The sequence below is a fragment of the Oncorhynchus gorbuscha genome, linkage group LG01, assembly GCF_021184085.1.
Source record: "Oncorhynchus gorbuscha isolate QuinsamMale2020 ecotype Even-year linkage group LG01, OgorEven_v1.0, whole genome shotgun sequence".
NCBI classification, from domain to species: domain Eukaryota; kingdom Metazoa; phylum Chordata; class Actinopteri; order Salmoniformes; family Salmonidae; genus Oncorhynchus; species Oncorhynchus gorbuscha.
Window position 1 is genome coordinate 13,099,243 of NC_060173.1, and position 20,624 is coordinate 13,119,866.

Here is a 20,624-nt window from a genome sequence, read left to right on the forward strand (position 1 = left end):
AGGTATTCCCCTATACAACTGACTAGGTATCCCCCTTTCTCTATACAACTGACTAGGTATTCCCCTATTCAACTGACTAGGTATCCCCCTTTCTAATATATAATAATATAAATAATATATGCCATTTAGCAGACGCTTTTATCCAAAGCGACTTACAGTCATGTGTGCATACATTCTACGTATGGGTTTCTCTATACAACTGACTAGGTATCCCCCTTTCCCTATACAACTGACTAGGTGTCCCCCCTTTCACTATACAACTGACTAGGTATCCCCCTTTCCCTATACAACTGACTAGGTATCCCCCTTTCCCTATACAACTGACTAGGTATCCCCCTTTCCCTATACAACTGACTAGGTGTCCGCCCTTTCACTATACAACTGACTAGGTGTCCCCCCTTTCACTATACAACTGACTAGGTGTCCCCCTTTCACTATACAACTGACTAGGTATCCCCTTTCCCTATACACCTGACTAGGTATCCCCTTTCCCTATACACCTGACTAGGTATCCCCTTTCCCTATACAACTGACTAGGTATCCCCCCTTTCACTATACAACTGACTAGGTATCCCCTATTCCCTATACAACTGACTAGGTATCCCCTTTTCCCTATACAACTGACTAGGTATCCCCTTTTCCCTATACAACTGACTAGGTATCCCCTTTTCCCTATACAACTGACTAGGTATCCCCCCCTTTCAACCTATACAACTGACTAGGTATCCCCCTTTCCCTATACAACTGACTAGGTATCCCCCTTTCCCTATACCACTGACTAGGTATCCCCCATTCCCTATACCACTGACTAGGTATCCCTCTTTCCCTATACAACTAACTAGGTATCCCTCTTTCCCTATACAACTGACTAGGTATCCCCCTTTCCCTATACAACTGACTAGGTATCCCCTTTCACTATACAACTGACTAGGTATCCCCTTTCTCTATACAACTGACTAGGTATCCCCCTTTCCCTATACAACTGACTAGGTATCCCTCTTTCCCTATACAACTGACTAGGTATTCCCCTATTCAACTGACTAGGTATCCCCTATTCAACTGACTAGGTATCCCCCTTTCACTATACAACTGACTAGGTATCCCCCTTTCACTATACAACTGACTAGGTATCCCCCTATTCAACTGACTAGGTATCCCCCTTTCTCTATTCAACTGGCTAGGTATCCCCCTTTCTCTATTCAACTGGCTAGGTATCCCCCTTTCTCTATACAACTGACTAGGTATCCCCCTTTCTCTATACAACTGACTAGGTATCCCCCTTACTCTATACAACTGACTAGGTATCCCTCTTTCCCTATACAACTGACTAGGTATTCCCCTATTCAACTGACTAGGTATTCCCCTATTCAACTGACTAGGTATTCCCCTATTCAACTGACTAGGTATCCCCCTTTCTCTATACAACTGACTAGGTATTCCCCTATTCAACTGACTAGGTATTCCCCTATTCAACTGACTAGGTATCCCCCTATTCAACTGACTAGGTATCCCCCTATTCAACTGACTAGGTATCCCCCTATTCAACTGACTAGGTATCCCCCTATTCAACTGACTAGGTATCCCCCTTTCTCTATACAACTGACTAGGTATTCCCCTATTCAACTGACTAGGTATCCCTCTTTCCCTATACCACTGACTAGGTATCCCTCTTTCCCTATACAACTGACTAGGTATCCCTCTTTCCCTATACAACTGACTAGGTATCCCTCTTTCCCTATACCACTAACTAGGTATCCCTCTTTCCCTATACAACTGACTAGTTATCCCTCTTTCACTATACAACTGACTAGGTATCCCCCTTTCCCCTATACAACTGACTAGGTATCCCCCCTTTCCCTATACAACTGACTAGGTATCCCCCCTTTCACTATACAACTGACTAGGTATTCCCCTATTCAACTGACTAGGTATCCCCCTTTCTCTATACAACTGACTAGGTATTCCCCTATTCAACTGACTAGGTATCCCCCTTTCTCTATACAACTGACTAGGTATCCCTCTTTCCCTATACAACTGACTAGGTATCCCCCTTTCCCTATACAACTGACTAGGTATCCCCCTTTCCCTATACAACTGACTAGGTATCCCCCCTTTCACTATACAACTGACTAGGTATCCCCCTTTCCCCTATACAACTGACTAGGTATCCCCACCTTTCACTATACAACTGACTAGGTATCCCCCTTTCCCCTATACAACTGACTAGGTATCCCCCTTTCTAATATATAATAATATAAATAATATATGCCATTTAGCAGACGCTTTTATCCAAAGCGACTTACAGTCATGTGTGCATACATTCTACGTATGGGTTTCTCTATACAACTGACTAGGTATTCCCCTATTCAACTGACTAGGTATCCCCCTTTCACTATACAACTGACTAGGTATCCCCCTATTCAACTGACTAGGTATCCCTCTTTCCCTATACAACTGACTAGGTATCCCTCTTTCCCTATACAACTGACTAGGTATCCCCCTTTCCCTATACAACTGACTAGGTATCCCCTTTTCCCTATACAACTGACTAGGTATCCCCCTTTCACTATACAACTGACTAGGTATCCCCTTTTCCCTATACAACTGACTAGGTATCCCCCTTTCCCTATACAACTGACTAGGTATCCCCTATTCCCTATACAACTGACTAGGTATCCCCTATTCCCTATACAACTGACTAGGTATCCCCTTTTCCCTATACAACTGACTAGGTATCCCCTTTTCCCTATACAACTGACTAGGTATCCCCTTTTCCCTATACAACTGACTAGGTATCCCCCTTTCCCTATACAACTGACTAGGTATCCCCCTTTCCCTATACAACTGACTAGGTATCCCCTTTCCCTATACCACTGACTAGGTATCCCCCATTCCCTATACCACTGACTAGGTATCCCTCTTTCCCTATACAACTGACTAGGTATCCCCTTTCCCTATACAACTGACTAGGTATCCCCTTTCCCTATACAACTGACTAGGTATCCCCTTTCCCTATACAACTGACTAGGTATCCCCTTTCCCTATTCAACTGACTAGGTATCCCCTTTCCCTATACAACTGACTAGGTATCCCCCTTTCCCTATACAACTGACTAGGTATCCCCCTATTCAACTGACTAGGTATCCCCCTTTCCCTATACAACTGACTAGGTATCCCCTTTTCCCTATACAACTGACTAGGTATCCCCTTTCCCTATACAACTGACTAGGTATCCCCTTTCCCTATACAACTGACTAGGTATCCCCTTTCCCTATACAACTGACTAGGTATCCCCCTTTCCCAACTATACCACTGACTAGGTATCCCCCATTCCCTATACCACTGACTAGGTATCCCTCTTTCCCTATACAACTGACTAGGTATCCACCTTTCCCTATACAACTGACTAGGTATCCCCCTTTCCCTATACAACTGACTAGGTATCCCCCTTTCCCTATACAACTGACTAGGTATCCCCCTTTCACTATACAACTGACTAGGTATCCCCCTTTCTCTATACAACTGACTAGGTATCCCCCTTTCCCTATACAACTGACTAGGTATCCCTCTTTCCCTATACAACTGACTAGGTATTCCCCTATTCAACTGACTAGGTATCCCCCTATTCAACTGACTAGGTATCCCCCCTTTCACTATACAACTGACTAGGTATCCCCCTTTCACTATACAACTGACTAGGTATCCCCCTATTCAACTGACTAGGTATCCCCCTATTCAACTGACTAGGTATCCCCCTTTCTCTATTCAACTGGCTAGGTATCCCCCTTTCTCTATACAACTGACTAGGTATCCCCCTTTCTCTATACAACTGACTAGGTATCCCCCTTTCTCTATACAACTGACTAGGTATCCCCCTTTCTCTATACAACTGACTAGGTATCCCTCTTTCCCTATACAACTGACTAGGTATTCCCCTATTCAACTGACTAGGTATTCCCCTATTCAACTGACTAGGTATTCCCCTATTCAACTGACTAGGTATCCCCCTTTCTCTATACAACTGACTAGGTATTCCCCTATTCAACTGACTAGGTATTCCCCTATTCAACTGACTAGGTATCCCCCTATTCAACTGACTAGGTATCCCCCTATTCAACTGACTAGGTATCCCCCTTTCTCTATACAACTGACTAGGTATTCCCCTATTCAACTGACTAGGTATCCCCCTTTCTCTATACAACTGACTAGGTATCCCTCTTTCCCTATACAACTGACTAGGTATCCCCCTTTCCCTATACAACTGACTAGGTATCCCCCTTTCCCTATACAACTGACTAGGTATCCCCCTTTCCCTATACAACTGACTAGGTATCCCCCCTTTCACTATACAACTGACTAGGTATCCCCCTTTCCCCTATACAACTGACTAGGTATCCCCCTTTCTCATATACAACTGACTAGGTATCCCCCTTTCTCTATACAACTGACTAGGTATTCCCCTATTCAACTGACTAGGTATCCCCCTTTCTAATATATAATAATATAAATAATATATGCCATTTAGCAGACGCTTTTATCCAAAGCGACTTACAGTCATGTGTGCATACATTCTACGTATGGGTTTCTCTATACAACTGACTAGGTATTCCCCTATTCAACTGACTAGGTATCCCCCTTTCACTATACAACTGACTAGGTATCCCCCTATTCAACTGACTAGGTATCCCTCTTTCCCTATACAACTGACTAGGTATCCCTCTTTCCCTATACAACTGACTAGGTATCCCCCTTTCCCTATACAACTGACTAGGTATCCCCTTTTCCCTATACAACTGACTAGGTATCCCCTATTCCCTATACAACTGACTAGGTATCCCCTTTTCCCTACACAACTGACTAGGTATCCCCCTTTCCCTATACAACTGACTAGGTATCCCCCTTTCCCTATACAACTGACTAGGTATCCCCCTTTCCCTATACAACTGACTAGGTATCCCCTTTTCCCTATACAACTGACTAGGTATCCCCCTTTCCCAACTGACTAGGTATCAACAACTGACTAGGTATCCCCTTTCCCTATACAACTGACTAGGTATCCCCCTTTCCCTATACAACTGACAAGGTATCCCCCTTTCCCTATACACCTGACTAGGTATCCCCCTTACCCTATACAACTGACTAGGTATCCCTCTTTCCCTATACAACTGACTAGGTATCCCCTCTTTCCCTATACAACTGACTAGGTATCCCCTCTTTCCCTATACAACTGACTAGGTATCCCTCTTTCCCTATACAACTGACTAGGTATTCCCCTATTCAACTGACTAGGTATTCCCCTATTCAACTGACTAGGTATCCCCCTTTCTCTATACAACTGACTAGGTATCCCTCTTTCCCTATACAACTGACTAGGTATCCCCCTTTCCCTATACAACTGACTAGGTATGCCTCTTTCACTATACAACTGACTAGGTATCCCTCTTTCACTATACAACTGACTAGGTATCCCTCTTTCACTATACAACTGACTAGTTATCCCTCTTGCACTATACAACTGACTAGGTATGCCTCTTTCCCTATACAACTGACTAGGTATGCCTCTTTCCCTATACAACTGACTAGGTATGCCTCTTTCCCTATACAACTGACTAGGTATCCCTCTTTCACTATACAACTGACTAGGTATCCCTCTTTCACTATACAACTGACTAGGTATCCCTCTTTCCCTATACAACTGACTAGGTATCCCTCTTTCACTATACAACTGACTAGGTATCCCTCTTTCCCTATACAACTGACTAGGTATGCCTCTTTCACTATACAACTGACTAGCTATGCCTCTCACTATACAACTGACTAGCTATGCCTCTTTCACTATACAACTGACTAGGTATGCCTCTTTCACTATACAACTGACTAGGTATCCCTCTTTCACTATACAACTGACTAGGTATCCCTCTTTCACTATACAACTGACTAGTTATCCCTCTTGCACTATACAACTGACTAGGTATGCCTCTTTCCCTATACAACTGACTAGGTATCCCTCTTTCCCTATACAACTGACTAGGTATCCTTCTTTCCCTATACAACTGACTAGGTGTCCTTCTTTCCCTATACAACTGACTAGGTATCCCTCTTTCACTATACAACTGACTAGGTATCCCTCTTTCACTATACAACTGACTAGGTATCCCTCTTTCCCTATACAACTGACTAGGTATCCCCCTTCCCTATACAACTGACTAGGTATCCCTCTTTCCCTATACAACTGACTAGGTATCCTTCTTTCCCTATACAACTGACTAGGTGTCCTTCTTTCCCTATACAACTGACTAGGTATCCCTCTTTCACTATACAACTGACTAGGTATCCCTCTTTCCCTATACAACTGACTAGGTATTCCCCTATTCAACTGACTAGGTATCCCCCTTTCTCTATACAACTGACTAGGTATTCCCCTATTCAACTGACTAGGTATCCCCCTATTCAACTGACTAGGTATCCCCCTATTCAACTGACTAGGTATCCCCCTTTCTCTATACAACTGACTAGGTATTCTCCTATTCAACTGACTAGGTATCCCTCTTTCCCTATACCACTGACTAGGTATCCCTCTTTCCCTATACAACTGACTAGGTATCCCTCTTTCCCTATACAACTGACTAGGTATCCCTCTTTCCCTATACAACTGACTAGGTATCCCTCTTTCCCTATACAACTGACTAGGTATCCCTCTTTCCCTATACAACTGACTAGGTATCCCTCTTTCCCTATACAACTGACTAGGTATCCTTCTTTCCCTATACAACTGACTAGGTGTCCTTCTTTCCCTATACAACTGACTAGGTATCCCTCTTTCACTATACAACTGACTAGGTATCCCTCTTTCCCTATACAACTGACTAGGTATTCCCCTATTCAACTGACTAGGTATCCCCCTTTCTCTATACAACTGACTAGGTATTCCCCTATTCAACTGACTAGGTATTCCCCTATTCAACTGACTAGGTATCCCCCTATTCAACTGACTAGGTATCCCCCTATTCAACTGACTAGGTATCCCCCTTTCTCTATACAACTGACTAGGTATTCCCCTATTCAACTGACTAGGTATCCCTCTTTCCCTATACCACTGACTAGGTATCCCTCTTTCCCTATACAACTGACTAGGTATCCCTCTTTCCCTATACAACTGACTAGGTATCCCTCTTTCCCTATACAACTGACTAGGTATCCCTCTTTCCCTATACCACTGACTAGGTATCCCTCTTTCCCTATACCACTAACTAGGTATCCCTCTTTCCCTATACAACTGACTAGTTATCCCCCTTTCCCTATACAACTGACTAGTTATCCCCCTTTCCCTATACAACTGACTAGGTATCCCTCTTTCACTATACAACTGACTAGGTATCCCTCTTTCCCTATACAACTGACTAGGTATCCCTCTTTCCCTATACAACTGACTAGGTATCCCTCTTTCCCTATACCACTGACTAGGTATCCCTCTTTCACTATACAACTGACTAGGTATCCCTCTTTCACTATACAACTGACTAGTTATCCCTCTTGCACTATACAACTGACTAGTTATCCCTCTTGCACTATACAACTGACTAGGTATGCCTCTTGCACTATACAACTGACTAGGTATGCCTCTTTCCCTATACAACTGACTAGGTATGCCTCTTTCCCTATACAACTGACTAGGTATGCCTCTTTCCCTATACAACTGACTAGGTATGCCTCTTTCCCTATACAACTGACTAGGTATGCCTCTTTCCCTATACAACTGACTAGGTATCCCTCTTTCCCTATACAACTGACTAGGTATCCCCCTTTCCCTATACAACTGACTAGGTATCCCCTTTCCCTATACAACTGACTAGGTATCCCCCTTTCCCTATACAACTGACTAGGTATCCCCCTTCCCTATACAACTGACTAGGTATCCCCCCTTCCCTATACAACTGACTAGGTATCCCTCTTTCCCTATACAACTGACTAGGTATCCCCCTTCCCTATACAACTGACTAGGTATCCCTCTTTCCCTATACAACTGACTAGGTATCCCCCTTCCCTATACAACTGACTAGGTATCCCTCTTTCCCTATACAACTGACTAGGTATCCTTCTTTCCCTATACAACTGACTAGGTATCCTTCTTTCCCTATACAACTGACTAGGTATCCCTCTTTCCCTATACAACTGACTAGGTATGCCTCTTTCACTATACAACTGACTAGCTATGCCTCTTTCACTATACAACTGACTAGGTATGCCTCTTTCACTATACAACTGACTAGGTATGCCTCTTTCACTATACAACTGACTAGGTATCCCTCTTTCACTATACAACTGACTAGTTATCCCTCTTGCACTATACAACTGACTAGGTATCCCTCTTTCCCTATACAACTGACTAGGTATCCCTCTTTCCCTATACAACTGACTAGGTATGCCTCTTTCCCTATACAACTGACTAGGTATGCCTCTTTCCCTATACAACTGACTAGGTATGCCTCTTTCCCTATACAACTGACTAGGTATGCCTCTTTCCCTATACAACTGACTAGGTATCCCTCTTTCCCTATACAACTGACTAGGTATCCCTCTTTCCCTATACAACTGACTAGGTATCCCCCTTTCCCTATACAACTGACTAGGTATCCCCCTTTCCCTATACAACTGACTAGGTATCCCCTTTCCCTATACAACTGACTAGGTATCCCCCTTTCCCTATACAACTGACTAGGTATCCCCCTTTCCCTTTATCCTTTCCATCCACTTTTAAACAGATCATCACAAATCCGTCATTAGCATTCCCTTCACATTGAAAAGGGTTATTCCACAGCTCAAGTCCAGGAAGGAACGTGTGATTCCTCACAACCGTATCGGAGAAGAAGATCCAAGGTCCTTCCCATAACACCCTCTTCTCCAATGCCTTTTGACGAAGAGGCAAGGAGAAGAAGATCCAAGGTCCTTCCCACAACACCCTCTTCTCCAATGCCTTTTGACGAGGAGGCAAGAAGATGCAAACAATAGACAAAACTTGAGAAAGAGCCTCAGTTGCCTTACCTCGATGAGGAAGTCTCCGTTGCGAAGCCCCGCCCGCCATGCAACCCCGCCCTCGTCCACAGACTCCAGGTACTGCAGGGCTGGGAAGGCGGGTGTAGGGGTGAACTCCTCGATGGGCGTGTCCGCTGGAGGGGTGGGTGAACAGGTGCAGACAACGGTCCAGGTAGAGACAGAGAGAGAAAGGGTGAGAAAGGCAAGGTAGCAACATCACTGTCTGGGACAGTATCATTATCACACATATGTTGTGAAGTTAATTCAACAACACGTCACCCATGAACTTCAACACAGCAGTGTGATGTACAATAGACACCTTTGAATGTTAACGTTCAAAATTGACAGCATCAGGGAAATGGCAAACATATTTTCCTGGACCACAGATAATGAAGATGTTGCCAACTGTGTTGCATACACATGTACATGGAAGACACATGTAAATACAGTGCATTCGGAAAGTATTCAAACCCCTAGACTTTTTCCACATTTTATTACGTTACAGCCTTACTCTATAAATATCACATTTACATTAGCATTCAGATGCTTTACTCAGTACTTTGTTGAAGCACATTTGGCAGCAATTACAGCCTTGAGTCTTATTGGGTATGATGCTACAAGCTTGGCACACCTGCATTTGGGGAGTTTCTCCCATTATTCTCTGCAGATCGTCTCAAGCTCTGTCAGGTTGGATGGGGAGCATCACTGCACAGCTATATTTAGGTCTCTCCAGGGATGTTAGATCGGGTTCATGTCCGGGCTCTGGCTGGGCCACTTAAGGACATTCAGAGACTTGTCCCGAAGCCACTTGTGCGTTGTCTTGGCTGTGTGCTTAGGGTCGTTGTCCTGTTGGAAGGTGAACCTTCGTCCCAGTCAAAAAGGCCTGATTGGTGGAATGCTGCAGAGATGGGAGAACCTTCCAGAAGGACAACAATCTCCACAGAGGAAATCTGGAGCTCTGTCAGAGTGACCAACGGGTTCTTGGTCACCTCCCTGACCAAGGTCCTTCTCCCCCGTTTACTCAGTTTGGCCAGGCAGACAGATCTAGGAACAGTCTTGGTGGTTCAAAACGTCTTCCATTTAAGAATGATGGTGGCCACTGTGTTCTTGGGGACCTTCGATGTTGCAAAAAAAGTGACAGGTTGCACTTGGGCTCAATTTCGAGTCTACTGGGTCTACTGATAAATACTTATGAAAATAAGGTATTCCAGTTTTTTATTTTTTTAAATCTTTAATACATTTGCTAAAACGTAAAAAATAAAAATGTTTTCGCTTTGTCATTATGGGGTATTGTGTGTAGATTGAATAAGGCTGTAACCTAACATAATGAAGAAAAGGTCAAGGGGTCTGAATACTTTCCGAATGCACTGTACATGCAGGAACAGAATTACAACAATGCTACGGTACCATTTGTATTTGGATGGATCATCATATGCAATGTAATAATCAGGACACGAAAAAAAGCATGCATGTAGGAAAACAGAGGCCTAATCATGCTGGCTGGACAGAGACAGAGACGGGGGCCAGGTGCTGGACAGAGACAGAGACGGGGGCCAGGTGCTGGGCTGGGCCAGGTGCTGGGCTGGGCCAGGTGCTGGGCTGGGGCAGGTGCTGGGGAAGGTGCTGGGCTGGGGCAGGTGCTGGGCTGGGGCAGGTGCTGGGGAAGGTGCTGGGCTGGGGCAGGTGCTGGGGCAGGTGCTGGGCTGGGGCAGGTGCTGGGGAAGGTGCTGGGCTGGGGCAGGTGCTGGGCTGGGGCAGGTGCTGGGGAAGGTGCTGGGCTGGGGAAGGTGATGGGCTGGGGCAGGTGCTGGGCTGGGGAAGGTGCTGGGGAAGGTGTTGGGCTGGGAAAGGTGCTGGGCTGGGGCAGGTGCTGGGGAAGGTGCTGGGCTGGGGCAGGTGCTGGGGAAGGTGCTGGGCTGGGGCAGGTGCTGGGGAAGGTGCTGGGCTGGGTAAGGTGCTAAGGCAGGTGCTGGGGAAGGTGCTGGGCTGGGGCAGGTGCTGGGTAAGGTACTGGAGCAGGTGTTGGGGCTGGGGCTGGTAGTGGGTCAGGGGATGGTAGTGGGGCTGGGATGGGACAGGTACTGTTGCAGGTGTTGGGTCTACAGAGAGATGCATCACTAACCCTTCCACTCTGGTCCAAATAAACTCCCTGCATTGTATGGTTCATTACTGTGTGTGAGTGCTAGATCTGTCAAGGGGGTGGAAAACTGAACTGACCATCTCTTCAAGCCAATAAAAGCATACAACTTTCAGCAAAGCCGCATCAAAGTTACCTTTAGATGTTGCAGATTGTTACAGATGTTACATGAATACTGAGTAGCATCTTTCTCCTGCAGAACTGGAGTAGAAGCAGCTCAAAGAAACCGCTGGTGACAAGTGACACTTGCAATAAATCAGCCATGTGCTTCAAGAAAACTCCACGGGCATTTGGTAGTCTGCTCATTCAATGCAGCTTACATGAATGTACATACAGTAGCTAACGTGCATGTATATTCTCTGGAGCAGAGGCACAGGCTCTGGGTATTAGATTTGAATAAACTGGATAAATAATGTTGTTGAGAGTAGCCTCAGATACATCCGTTTGTGATGGAGAAGCGTTTAAGTCAACAGAATATCACAAGGTGTTTGCTAAGGCTCAGACGTTTTATTATAGACTTCTATAATAAACTTATTAAGGTCACACAAAACATGACAAGGAGCAGAGCTGACTAAAACACAAAACAATCACAGATATGAGATCTGTCGTCAACAGAAAAAAGTCATTTCTATTGAAGTGGGTGTACAAAGCAGCATGGGGTTGTTAATATGCAATATGAGCGTGATTCTCATCACTGACGCGCGGGTGGACCGGGGATGCAACATGAACACAAGGGAGGAACAGACACTGACTGAGTGAGTGCGTCTCTTGGTCTGTCAGTCTCCTACCTTTCGCCCCTCGCAGCACAAACCCGAATCCCTCATTATCCTTCTTCTGTAGGACTACCGTCTTCTCGTCAATAACACAGTTGCTGTGGAGAAAATTCCGCGCAAATCGACCGTTATTATTACATCCTATCATCCTCATCATAGCCACAGCTGCTCGCCCCGAGTGCTTCATTATGACAGTTCGTCCGTTGCCCAACGAATTCATTAACTATACTGAACAGTGCTGCACGCGATGTGGTAGCGACACACCGTCACCGTGAACCTCCAAAGAACGAGTCAGCCTCTGCAGAAAACGTTGTTGCACTGGAAAACATAAACTAACAGCAGGAGCCGGCGACAAAGCTAGGTTTTCCATAGCGAGAAACATTTCCATCCAAAGAGGAAAACCACATGCGGCAAACATGAGAGAGAGAAAAACATAGCGGAGGAAGCGAGGTCAGGGAGGGAGGGAGAGATGAGGGCACCCTATAGGGTGCATAGCTGAGTGGATGAATGAAAGAACGAATGAATGGATGAACGAATATAGGAAATAAGCAGTCATTTAATTCAATGTAATGGGAGTGACCACCCTCAGCCTATCAAAATGTTCGTTCCTCGACCAGCAGTAAATCCTATAGGCTGTGGCATCTGGATGCTGGATGACAACCGCACCATTCTAATGCTGTGGTGTCATTTCTGAAAAAAAGTTATATTCCTATAGACAATTTTGCAATAATGTGATTGGATTTGGCCTAATATCAATATCAACTAAACGAAACCATCAGAAAATGGAAGAATACAGTGCTGGTGCCACAAATAAAAGCCTAAAATGGTGAAATGTTTTTATTTAGTTTTTTACTTGAAAGGAATCACTTATATTTTTCAGTAATCAGTTGCTGGATTTCAAACAACAACAACAATAATAGCTTAAGTGAATATTTTAAGATGCATGGCATTCATTCAATTTAGTATGCTTGGATGCAAACAGCAGGTCAGACAAATTTTCATAAACTAGGCTACACAAGTAGACAGCATTCCAGAATTAGTATTGCATTGCAAGCCTTGGTTGGGTTCCAAGGAGGAATTTGAAGGGAGAGCAGCAGAGGTAGCAGCAGCATGATGCTGGTGGTGGGATGTCTGGTTGCCATGGTAACACACTACTTTGAGCAGGGAGTCAGAATGGTGTTAGTCATAGTTTTCCAGGGACAAAGTGGACCTGTAGGTCCTCATAGTGCAACAATGTTTTGGTAGATTCTGGTGAACCAATGGTGACCTTTGATCTAATCAGGGGGATGAGGTCACTATATGATGATAATGATGATCAAAGTTTATCGGTCACGTACACAGATTTGCAGAAGTTATCGCAGGTGCAGTGAAATGCTTGTGTTTCTAGCTCCAACAGTGCAGTAATACCAGGCAATACAAAACTATTATGATGATAATAAGGATGATGATGGAGATGATGATGATGATGACGGTGGTGATGACGACGAGGGTGATGATGACGACGAGGGTGATAAGGAAGATGATGGTGATGATGACGGTGGTAAAGATGACGATGATGGTGATAAGGATGATGATGCTGATGACAATGGTGGTGATGGTGACGACGATGGTGATAATGATGGTGATGGTGATGATGGTGATAAGGATGTTAAATGCTGATGACAATGGTGGTGATGATAAGGAGGATTATGGTAATTATGATGGTGACTATTCCTTTCCTCCTGCAGGTCAGTGAAGCATCCAGACAGGAATGTTTTACATGTAATACAGGGCTTTACAGACCTTCAGGAAACAGAATCAAGTCATGCCTACTCCAATGTTCAAGTATGAACCCAAAAGGCAGCCTATGGCTATCCCGATGCAGACAGGCTCTGCTCAGCTAATTAGTAGTCCCCTTTCTGCTTCATGTATCGCCTGTACATCTAAGTAGGACTACACACTTTTGAAGTGATTATAACGTGAACCTATTGAAGAAGTCCAACTGGTCAAGAGGATAAAATGGAAATCTCCCTTATATAGAACAATCCCCAGGTTGATATTTATTGGGATGAATCTTGTCCTGGAGGCAGAGCTGAGTGGTTTTCGCTAGCTGGGCCAGCAACGAAGTCAAAATGTTCTATGTCGTTAAAAAAATGGTGATTTTGATGTTGTTGCTTTTTGGTCTTAATGTAAGGTTAGGCGTAAGGTGTGGTTTAGTTTTGGTTTAAGGTTAAGGTTAGATTTAAAATCTGATTTTATGACTTTGTGGCAAGGCCAGCTAGTAACCACTCTGCAGAGATCTCGATAAATACCAACCTGCTCGATGCCCCTTGTTCAGCAAACCAGAATCCTGGCAAAGTTTACCCAAAATCTCTGTGCCTATACTGTAGCCTGGTCCCCAGATCTGTTTGTGTCTTGCACAGTTGGCTAGACCCAGATCTGCTACACTATGCCCAGTTTGGCAAGACAGCAGGAACAGATCTGGGACCAGGATAGAGGGACCAGGCTAGAGTCCTTCACCTCTGTCACCTATGATGTCAGAGCAGATGAGTGGAGCAGCATGCAGCAAGCCTTCACAGCACTGCTACCTGTGTCTCCATGACAACGTGTTCTGCTCTTGTACTGGTTGTACTGGGGCGTGGGTATATGAGCACAGTTGGATGGATGTCTCTCTCTCAATTCAATTCAAGGGGCTTTATTGGCATGGGAAACATGTGTTAACATTGCCAAAGCAAGTGAGGTAGATAATATACAACAGTGAAATAAATAATAAAAATTAACAGTAAACATCACACATACAGAAGTTTCAAAACAATAAAGACATTACAAATGTCATGTCTCCAGTATTGTCTCCAGTATTCATTGGGATGTTCATCAGTAAAACCGTGCAATGAACGTATGCTTTCTCATGAGGACAGATCCCTGAGAAGAAGCCGAGGACATTCCTCGGTAGAGTTTTTGAGTTCAGTGCTGTTTGCGTAACATTTCCAGCAACGACTGCCCAGGAATGAACAAGCAAGGCCCTGCTTAAGCATTTCTTTCATCACCATCCATCTGACAGCGAGAGTTTTCACACACACTCTTGCTCAGCCCTTCTTACACACACACACACACACACACACACACACACACACACACACACACACACACACACACACACACACACACACACACACACACACACACACACACACACACACACACACACACACACACACACACACACACACACACACACACACACACACACACACACACACACACACACACACATGCTAGGTAGAACCTCACCCTCTCAGTACTACTTTTAGTGCTGTAATCAGTGGTGTCACAGATTAGAGTACAGTACTACTAATGAATGAGTTGAAATGTATGAATAAACTGAAATATGCACATGACCATCAGGTAAAAGGTTCTCATGCAATCTCCCATACATGCTATTCCCAAATGAAAGACAATACATTACATAAACCATATGCTAGCTGTGTAAGGTTGAGTTCACAAGTCACATGAACTCCTCTCTTCGTCACCTGGCAGCATTCTCTGATGAATAGCTTACTGTGCTCTTTTCTGTGTTCTTTTCGATTGAATTATGCTAGTGATGCAATTTTATCAGTCTCGACACCATTCATAAAGATCTATAGTCTGACACCAAATGTGAGGCATATGTAAGCTGTATCTTCTTCACTACTGTTCAAAAGTTTGGGGTCACTTAGAAATGTCCTTGTTTTTGAAAGAAAACACATTTCTGTCCATTAAAATAACATCAAATTGATCAGAAATACAGTGTAGATGTTGTTAATGTTGTAAATGACTATTGCAGCTGGAAACGGCTGATTTATTTATGGAATATCTACATAGGAGTACAGAGGCCCATTATCAGCAACCATCACTCCTGTGTTCCAATGTCACGTTGTGTTAGCTAATCCAAGTTTATCATTTTAAAAAGGCTAATTGATCATTAGAAAACCCTTTTGCAATTATGTTAGCACAGCTGAAAACCATTGTCCTGATTAAAGAAGCAATAACACTGGCCTTCTTTAGACTAGTTGAGTATCTGGAGCATCAGCATTTGTGGGTTCAATTAATGGCTAGAAACAAAGCACTTTCTTCTGAAACTCGTCAGTCTATTCTTGTTCTGAGAAATGAAGGCTATTCCATGTGAGACATTGCCAAGAAACTGAAGATCTCGTACAACACTGTGTACTAGTCCCTTCACAGAACACCGCAAACTGGCTATAACCAGAATAGAAAGAGGAGTGGTAGGCCCCGGTGCACAACTGAACAAGTACATTAGAGTGTCTGATTTGAAAAACAGACGCCTCACAAGTCCTCAACTGGCAGCTTCGTTAAATAGTACCCGCAAAACACCAGTCTCAAAGTCAACAGTGAAGAGGCGACTCCGAGATGCTGACCATCTAGGCAGAGTTGCAAAGAAAAAGTCATATCTCAGACTGGCTAATAAAAATAAAATATGAAGATATTAAGATTGACCGTATGGTATGTAAAGTGCCCATCAAGCCAATCCAACTTGTGGGAGGTGCTTCAGGAAGCATGGGGTGAAATCTCTTCAGATTACCTCAACAAATGAACAAGTAGAATGCCAAAGGTCTGCAAGCCTGTAATTGCTGCAAATGGAGGATTCTTTGACGAAGGCAAAGTTTGAAGAATGCAATTATTTTTCAATTATTATTTATAACCTTGTCAACGTCTTGACTACATTTCCGTTTCATTTTGCAACTCATTTCATGTATGTTTTCATGGAAAACAAGGACATTTGTAAGTGACCCCAAACTTTTGAACGGTAGTGTATGTACAAACTGTATCTAAAACGTGTCATATATCGTAGCAGATTAGGTCATTTAACACACTGTATAATACTTTGATTTCACCATAATTCTTTTGTACATCCCCTTGAATAGGCTTTTTTTTCTACGGAGGAATGAAAGAAACCAATCCTTACCTTGATGCATCAAAGCTGTCGTAGGACCCCACGGTGTAGTGCCTGAAAAGCTTCCTTCTCTCAGCCCTGTCTGCTCGGGCATCTAAAGACAGAACAATCAGTAAAAAAGGAGGTGACCAATTCATTAAAGGGGTGACCAATACATTAAAGGGGTGACCAATACATTAAAGGGGTGACCAATACATTAAAGGGGTGACCAATACATTAAAGGGGTGACCAATTCATTAAAGGGGTGACCAATACATTAAAGGGGTGACCAATTCATTAAAGGGGTGACCAATACATTAAAGGGGGTGACCAATTCATTTAATGGGTGACCAATACATTAAAGGGGTGACCAATACATTAAAGGGGTGACCAATACATTAAAGGGGTGACCAATACATTAAAGGGGGTGACCAATTAATTTAATGGGTGACCAATACATTAAAGGGGTGACCAATTCATTAAAGGGGTGACCAATTCATTAAATGGGTGACCAATTCATTAAAGGGGTGATCAATTCAATAAAGGGGTGACCAATTCATTAAAGGGGTGACCAATACATTAAAGGGGTGACCAATTCATTAAAGGGGTGACCAATAAATTAAAGGGGTGACCAATTCATTAAAGGGGTGACCAATTCATTAAAGGGGTGACCAATTCATTAAAGGGGTGACCAATACATTAAAGGGGTGACCACGACTGTACCCTAAATGGCACCCTATTCCCCATATAGTGCACTGCTTTTGACCTCGGTCCGTAGGGTGCCTTTTGGGACGCATGATATCAATAAAGCAATAAAAAATAAACAAAGGCCCTTTAAAAACAGCAAACATTTCAGCTGTTAAATAGCCATCCATTAACCTTTAGACAATGGCATATTAAATGCATTGATAGGATGTGGAGATGTTGAAGATGTTGAAGACCACAGTGAGTGTTATTCTAGTATTGTTCTGTTCTCCATGTTGATGATATGTGCTGATATCTTGACTGCGTGGGACTCAACACTTTCACTTTCCCCTCCAGCCTACTCACTGGTTGTCATAGTCACTGATTTCTTTTCTAAGCCTCTTTGATAGCAGGATGAGTTATATGGCTTATATTACATAGCCATATAATGTATGTAGTAGGTAGATGTGTACTCATACAGGGTAGGTCTACTCTAGTCAAGAGCCCTTCTATTTCTCGGTAAACATACATCAAACACCTCAATTCCTTCTGCTTTTTCCATCAAAGTCCACAATTACATTTCATTGACTTATGAGATGTACATTATTTCTTATTAATCACCATGTTTGGTTTCAAATTTTAAGTTCAAATTCGAAGACTTGTAGGAAACTGCTAAGCTATTATGTTCTGAGAAGCTGTGGAGTGACAAAGGTTTTATGCACCTTTTCAGCATGGGTGAAAGCACCCCGCCAGACACAGTACTAATGAAACTCCCTGTCAGTGGTGTCTCTCTGGCAATGTCCCAAATTGCACCCTTTGTAGTTTATGGTGTACAACTGTTGACCAGGGCCCATACACTATTAAAATAGGAAAACTCAAAACACAATCATTGTGTAGTAAAACCATTGAAAAGTAGTACACCTAATCTGAGATCTGGTGTTTGAAGGGTGAATGTAAACCCAATGTAACTCAAGGTATTTCTAAACAGAATGGAAAAACTTTAAAACACCCAAAGTGGTTCTATGATCTGAATAATTGTGTTTTAAGAGAGTGTTACAGCATCAAAACAAATACATAATGTTTTGGCTGTGTTTCTCATTCAATAAAATGGTTTTACATTTTAAATTCATTTATAGCATAAATATTGACTGATGAGTTTGATTAAATAAAAAACATAAATACCTTATTTACGTAAGTATTCAGACCTTTTGCTTTGAGATTCGAAATTGAGCTCAGGTGCATCCTGTTTCCATTGATCATCCTTGAGATGTTTCTACAACTTGATTGGAGTCCATCTGTGGTAAATTCAATTGATTGGACATGATTTGGAAAGGCACACACCTGTCTATATAACGACCCACAGTTGACAGTGCATGTCAGAGCAAAAACCAAGGCATGAGGTTGAAGGAATTATCCGTAGACCTCCGAGACAGAATTGTGTCGAGGAACAGATCTGGGGAAGGGTACCAAAAAATGTCTACATCATTGAAGGTCCCCAAGAAAACAGTGGCCTCCATCATTCTTAAATGGAAGAAGGTTGGAACCACCAAGACTGTTCCTAGAGCTGGCCGCCTGGCAAACTGAGCAATCAGGGAGAAGGGCCTTGGTCAGGGAGGTGACCAATAACCTGATGGTCACTCTGACAGAGCTTCAGAGTTCCTCTGTTGAGATGGGAGAACCTTACAGAAAGACAACCATCTCTGCAGAACTCCACCAATCAGGCCGTTATAGTAGAGCGGCCAGACGGAAGCCACTTCTCAGTAAAAGGCACATGACAGTCCACTTGGAGTTTGCCAAAAGGCACCTAAATACTCTCAAACCCTGAAAAACAATATTCTCTGGTCTGAAACCAATATTGAACTCTTTAGCCTGAATGCCAACTTCTGGAGGAAACCTGGCACCATCCCTACGGTGAAGCATGGTGGTGGCAGCATCCTGATGTGGGGATGCTTTTCAGCGGTAAGGACTGGGTAACTAGTAAGGATCGAAGGAAAGATGAATGGAGCAAAGTACAGTGAGATCTTCTCCAGAGCGCTCAGGACCTCAAACTGGGACGAAGGTTCACCTTCCAACAAAACAACTACCCTAAGCAAACACCCAAGACAATGTAGGAGTGGCTTCGGGACAAGCCTCTGAATGTCCTTTAGTGGCCCAGCAAGAGCCCAGACTTGAAACGGATCAAACATTTCTGGAGAGACCTGAAAATATCTGTGCAGCGATGCTCCCCATCCAACCTGACAGAGCTTGAAAGCATCTGCAGAGAAGAATGGGAGAAACTCCCCAAATACAGGTGTGCCAAGCTTGTAGCATCATACCCAATAAGACCCAAGGCTGTAATCGCTGCCAAAGGTTCTTTCTTCAACAAAGTACTGAGTAAAAGGTCTGAATATTTACAGTTGAAGACAGAAGTTTAAATACACTTAGGTTGCAGTCATTCAAACTTGTTTTTCAACCACTCCACAAATTTCTTGTTAACAAACTATAGTTTTGGCAGGTCGGTTAGGACATCTACTTTGTGCATGACACAAGTCATTTTTCCAACAATTGTTTACAGACAGATTATTTCACTTATAATTCACTCTATCATAATTCCAGTGGGTCAGAAGTTTACATACACTAAGTTGACTGTGCCTTTAAACAGCTTGGAAAATTCCAGAAAATTATGCCATGGCTTTAGAAGCATCTGATAGGCTAATTGACATCATTTGAGTCAATTGGAGGTGTACATGTGGATGTATTTCAAGGCCTACCTATACTCAGTGTCTCTTTGCTTGACATCATGGGGAATAAAAAAATAAATCAGACAAAACCTCAGAATTTTTTTTTGTAGACCTCCACAAGTCTGGTTCATCCTTGGGAGCAATTTCCAAATGCCTGAAGGTACCACAATAGTACGCAAGTAGTACGCAAGTATAAACATCATGGGACCACGCAGCCGTCATACCGCTCAGGAAAGAGATAATAATAATAATAATAATATATGCCATTTAGCAGACGCTTTTATCCAAAGCGACTTACAGTCATGTGTGCAGATGCGTTCTGTCTCCTAGAGATGAATGTACTTTAGTGCGAAAAGTGCAAATCAATC

The 20,624-nt window shown here is 43.3% G+C and overlaps 1 protein-coding gene across 1 annotated transcript in view; it reads right to left on the bottom strand.

Moving 5' to 3' along the window:
* LOC124033248 (SH3 and multiple ankyrin repeat domains protein 2-like) overlaps window positions 1-20,624 on the bottom strand; it is a 209,048-nt gene that overhangs the window by 56,064 nt on the left and 132,360 nt on the right. The window contains exons 13-15 of the mRNA XM_046345236.1: window positions 16,886-16,967; window positions 11,959-12,041; window positions 9,043-9,167 (exon numbers count right to left, since the gene is read on the bottom strand). Coding sequence (XP_046201192.1) covers window positions 9,043-9,167; window positions 11,959-12,041; window positions 16,886-16,967 — 290 coding nt within the window. The remainder of the gene's footprint in view (window positions 1-9,042; window positions 9,168-11,958; window positions 12,042-16,885; window positions 16,968-20,624) is intronic.